The sequence below is a fragment of the Octopus bimaculoides genome, chromosome 10 (assembly GCF_001194135.2).
Source record: "Octopus bimaculoides isolate UCB-OBI-ISO-001 chromosome 10, ASM119413v2, whole genome shotgun sequence".
Classification (NCBI taxonomy): Eukaryota; Metazoa; Mollusca; class Cephalopoda; order Octopoda; family Octopodidae; genus Octopus; species Octopus bimaculoides.
The window spans coordinates 30,489,526-30,494,483 of record NC_068990.1 but is presented as its reverse complement, the minus strand read 5'-3'; the positions used below and the strand labels follow the sequence as shown (position 1 = coordinate 30,494,483).

Genomic DNA, 4,958 nt, shown 5'->3' with positions numbered 1-4,958 from the left:
ATGTGGTCAATTTAATATTTTTAATGGAATAAAACATCTGTTCTTGTATTTCAGAATAGTCTTCAGCATCTTTTCATTTGTGCGCGCGCGCATAGGGCTTCTTTCAGTTTCCATCTACCAAATCCACTCACAGGATTTGGTCAGCCTGTGGCTATAGTAGAAGGCACTTGCCCAAGGTGCCACACAGTAAGACTGAACCTGGAACCATGTGGTTGGGAGGCAAATTTCCTACCACGCCTGCACCTATATATGAGTGTATATGTACATAAGTACCTAGAACAGGCTTCTTTCAGTTTCTGTCTAGCAAATCAACTCACAAGGCTTTGGCCAGCCCAGCACTAAAAGATACTTAGCCAAGAGGCAAGCTAAGAAATAGAGAATTATCTTCCTAGCTCATGTGTATGAGCTGCCGATGTTTTTGTGAGCTACAACAGGGGGGAGGGTGACATAACATAATTGGTAGAGGTTTGTAGTTTTTAATAACATAGGGCAATGCCCCAGCATGGCCACCGCCTGATGACTGAAACAAACAAAAGAATATCCTTTATTTATCTATATTGTAGTTTCGTCAGAATCAATATCAGCCACATCCAGTTAATTACCGGTATTTTATGCATTTTATCAATCCTGGAAGGATAAACTGTAAAGTTGACTTCAGCAGGATAACTTCAACTATTATTGTTTTAAATTATTGGAACAGTGGGTAGAAGGAGAGGGGATTAGTCAGTTACATCACCCCCAGTATTTGACTGGTACAACAGTTTATCAACCTCGAAAGCATGAAAGCCAAACTTGCCCTTGGCAATATTTGACCTCAGAACATCAAGAGCCAGAAGATATGCAGTCAAATATTTTGTCTAATTCTTGCATCTCATTACCTGGAACTTTTACTAATAAGGGTTTCAAATTTTGGTACAAGGCCAGCATTCTTGGGGGGAGGGGGTAAGTTGATTACATCCTCCCCACCAATGGTCATCTGGTACTTGTTTTATTGACCCCCAAAATGATGACAAGGAAAGTGGGCTTCAGCAGAATTTGAACTCAGAACATCAACGGAGAAGAAATGCAACAAAGCATTCTGCCCGACTTGCTAATGGTTCTGCCAGCTTTTACCATCTTCAATTTCTGCTAATATTAAGAAAAAAAAAAATGAATTTATTAATCAAATAAACAACAAATCTCTGGCTTTTTGGCTCAGAATAATCTTGTCTTGGCAATGAAGAATTGATCAATTTCTTGGCAATCAATGAATAAAGATCTGGAGAGTTCGATATAGACAGACTACAATCAATGGTCAAACAGGTTGCACCACTGTCATGGGTTGGAAGGATGGCAACATTAATTCTCAAAAATATATTCTTAGATGGATTTAGACCAGAATTCTCAAGCGGTCAAATTGATTTTTTAAAATAGTGGAGCTTTTTAATGCTCTATCTCCTGGAAGATGAAGCTCTGCACCTACAATGCATCATCCCTCTCCATTCGCCTCTATGGAGCAGAAACTCTCTCAAAGACCCTGGGAAAGAGGATTGATGGCTTCAATAGCAAAACCCTGAGAACCATCAAGAACATCGGATGTTATCTTCACATTTCCAACAAAGAACTCCATGCAGCAAGCAGCCTCCTACCTCATTGTGTAGAAGGGTAAGAAAAATAGAATATAAAAATATAAAAATGAATGTGGCACCAGTGTTTCTTCCATGACACTGACATGAATTCTTTTTATGTGGCACCAAAAACAGTTGTTAAATTAATGCGGAGAAGTTGCACTGCCATGTTTAATATTTACTGAATGAAATATTGAATAAATAATATTCTACAAAAATTAAACAGTCAGGCTCGAAGAGGAATAAGAGAGAGGGAGAGAGAGGGGGGAGGGAGAGAGAGAGAGAGAGAGAGAGAGGGGGGGATTATCCACAACACAAAAACCCTTTTAATAAATTACTACCAACAGTTTATAATACTAACTTATGTAGTTTTGAAACCTGATAAAACGAAAATCAATCGGTTTCAAATTCCAAAAGAAAGAAATTATATATCTGTCATGTATTGGATCAAGATTTATATAATTTAAGGGTGGAGCCACAGGCAAATAAGATTGCATATCAGTGATAAGGTACAATCAAGTAATTAGAAAAGTTATTAAGGGAAGTAACTGCGTTGAGTCCTTTGTTATAAAAAGCTAAGGGAGATAACTAACATAGCTTTCCAAATTGAATTTTAGCTAAACGTCACTTTACACCAATAACATCATCTACATCAATAACTAGATCAATGACAAAATATATTGATTCCAATTACTTCTTCAATCAGTTATGACGGTTTTAAATATCCTTAGTCGATGCAAAATAGATGTTAAGGATCATGTACCCTACATGCATTCACAAACTGGGAAAAAAATGTTGTTGGTGAAACCACCCTGGGGTTTTCACCAAAGTATTCCACAACCTGATGATAGGCAGCCTGAAAATAGAAAACATTAAAAAAGTCAAAAACAAAAAAGAATATAGGTGAAATTTGTAACTCAAAATAATTAACATGTCAGCTAATTACAGAGTCAAAGCAAAATATCCATTTCTTCTCTCAATGCGTTTACCAAAACTTGTGTTCCATTTCTTAATATATAATCTCTTAACTTGTATTCCTAAAAGAGGTGGGGATGGATTTTATTCTAAACTTTATACCAAATCAATATTACTGACATTTTATTAATCCTGCAAAAATGAAAGATGGATTTTTAAGTAAACTTGGAACTTTGAAGGACCAGTAACATATCCAGGACAGCTTATTACCTCTTCTATGATCTGAGAGGGATATGAAAGTGGAGATAAGGATTTCTTTGAAATATCAAGACTTTATTTTTTAATTTGTTTCTGTGTTCACAAGTTCCTCTGAGCAAGTAGTTCAGTGCCTACAACTACAGGAGTTCAGCATAAATATTTAACTGGTGGGTGTCATAGTTGAATATGGTTGGACAGAAAAGATACTTAGAATGAGAAAGAAAGCAGTTCTTGGCCAACTTTCTCAGAGTCAATTTGAAAAATAATTACATACGATTTAGGTAAAACCTTTTTTCACAGAAACGTTCCACTGATTTGTTTTAGATTTTAATGAATGACTTCTAATTATCTAATCAGCTTAAATTCAAATGTAATTTCCACTCACCACAAGAAGAATTTGGCCATTTCAAAAACAGTCTGTTAGAAAAACTTTCAACCAAATTATTTATGGAAATGTTCAAAATCTAACAAAAATGCTTAGCTCTTAAAAGTCTCAACTCTAAGCAACAAAATATAAGAAAAAAAGGATTCTCTCAGACTCAACCTTTAATTCATAAGGGTTAATAGAGGATGGAACTGACTGGTTAACAAAATGCTCCATGTCTCCATGTGAATCTATGAAGACAGAATGAACACTGAGGCCATGAAAAGTGGTCCTGGTGAGTCATAAAACAAATGAAGCAACAGTGTGACAAGCACCACCACACATAAACATCAGGAGATACATCTACAGATGCTGGTTATATTAAAATAATTCTTTCAATTATAGGATTAAATCCTGAAATTTGTTGGGCAGAGAGAAGTCGATTAGATCAACCCCAGTGCTCAACTGGTACTTATTTTATCAACTCTGTAAAGATGGAAGGCAGTAATTGACATAAGCAGAATTTGGACTCAGAATTTGAAGACAGACGAAATGCCACTAAGCCTTTTGTCTGGCATGCTAACAATTCTGCCAGCTCACCTCCTTAATAATGATAATAGTAACACAGTTAATGAAGAATATGAAAGACATTTGTAGAAGGAATCTCAAATGAGACGTGATTAAAAGAAACCTCATCCAAACCTTTGCTGTTTTGACATCAGTTATAAGTTTTTTTAACTTTTCTTCAGAACTTCCCAAGAAATCTCTCAATACAATTGGAGCATCTCGCTCCTTCCGGGTCTGGTATTCTTTCTTAGATATTTCCATACCTTTCTCAAGCTCATGAACATCTGTCATGATGTTTTCTAATGACACTAAAAATATAAAATTAAAATATTTGCTGAAGTTACAAAATAGAAAGAGTAATTTTCAACTCCCAGTAAATCCAAGAGTTGTTATGACATTCTAATATATTCCGGAACACTTTGTAGAATCAAGACAGACTGGACTATAGACTAATTCCTTAAAGAAGATTTGAGACAAATCAAAATAGATTTCACTGATTTATATGAAGAACTAGAAGTCATAGTATACCTCCCCATGGTATTTATTTACAAGTACTTGAAGTGAGTGAGTGATCTTCTTCAAGAAACACGAGTGTACAGAAACTGGAGCAGACATGGCAGTTTAGTTTGTCAAGAACTTCCTGTTACACTATGGTTAGAGTAAATGTAGGAAAAAGGCTGGGAATCTTTACAGAAGTGTAAATGAGAGAAAACTTATAGACTTACCAAGAGCAGCCTTTTCAATGAATCTCAACTCAGCTTCAAAGTTTATAATGTCAAGGAATTTCTCTTGAACTGTATGAACTAAGAAATGCATGAGGTTGATTTTCTTATCACTGGACTTTGTGTCTAACAACTGGAAAATAAAACAAACAATTAAACATTAGAAAATCTCCATCAAAATATTTAAAATTTCTTCAGTTACAAGCAAAGGTAACTGTCTTCTAAAAGCTTCTCTAAGGAACTTGTTTTTGAAAAGTACATAAAATAAAGATATGCCTTCCAAATTCTATAATGTTGCTCCTCTGGTCTTTTGGATTGGTAGTTTCCTATCAGATGACACCCACACTGCGTCTGTTGATGGAACTCAAAAGAGTCTCTCATTATAAAATCTTCAACATGCCCCAAATGAAGGTTTGGTTTTGTCCTCCCCAATCACTTGCTTGCTGCTACATCAAACAGCACCCACCCTTAAACACTACCCTTCTTTCTTCCCTAATCTACCCCCCCCCCTACACACACACACAC

At 35.7% G+C, this 4,958-nt stretch overlaps 1 protein-coding gene across 1 annotated transcript in view; it reads right to left on the bottom strand.

Moving 5' to 3' along the window:
- Positions 1–2,340: 2,340 nt before the first annotated feature.
- Positions 2,341–4,958, bottom strand: part of LOC106868205 (formin-like protein 2) — a 152,290-nt gene continuing 149,672 nt past the window's right edge. Inside the window, exons 26-28 of the mRNA XM_052971305.1 lie at positions 4,437–4,566; positions 3,847–4,019; positions 2,341–2,463 (exon numbers count right to left, since the gene is read on the bottom strand). Coding sequence (XP_052827265.1) covers positions 2,356–2,463; positions 3,847–4,019; positions 4,437–4,566 — 411 coding nt within the window. The 3' untranslated portion in view covers positions 2,341–2,355. The remainder of the gene's footprint in view (positions 2,464–3,846; positions 4,020–4,436; positions 4,567–4,958) is intronic.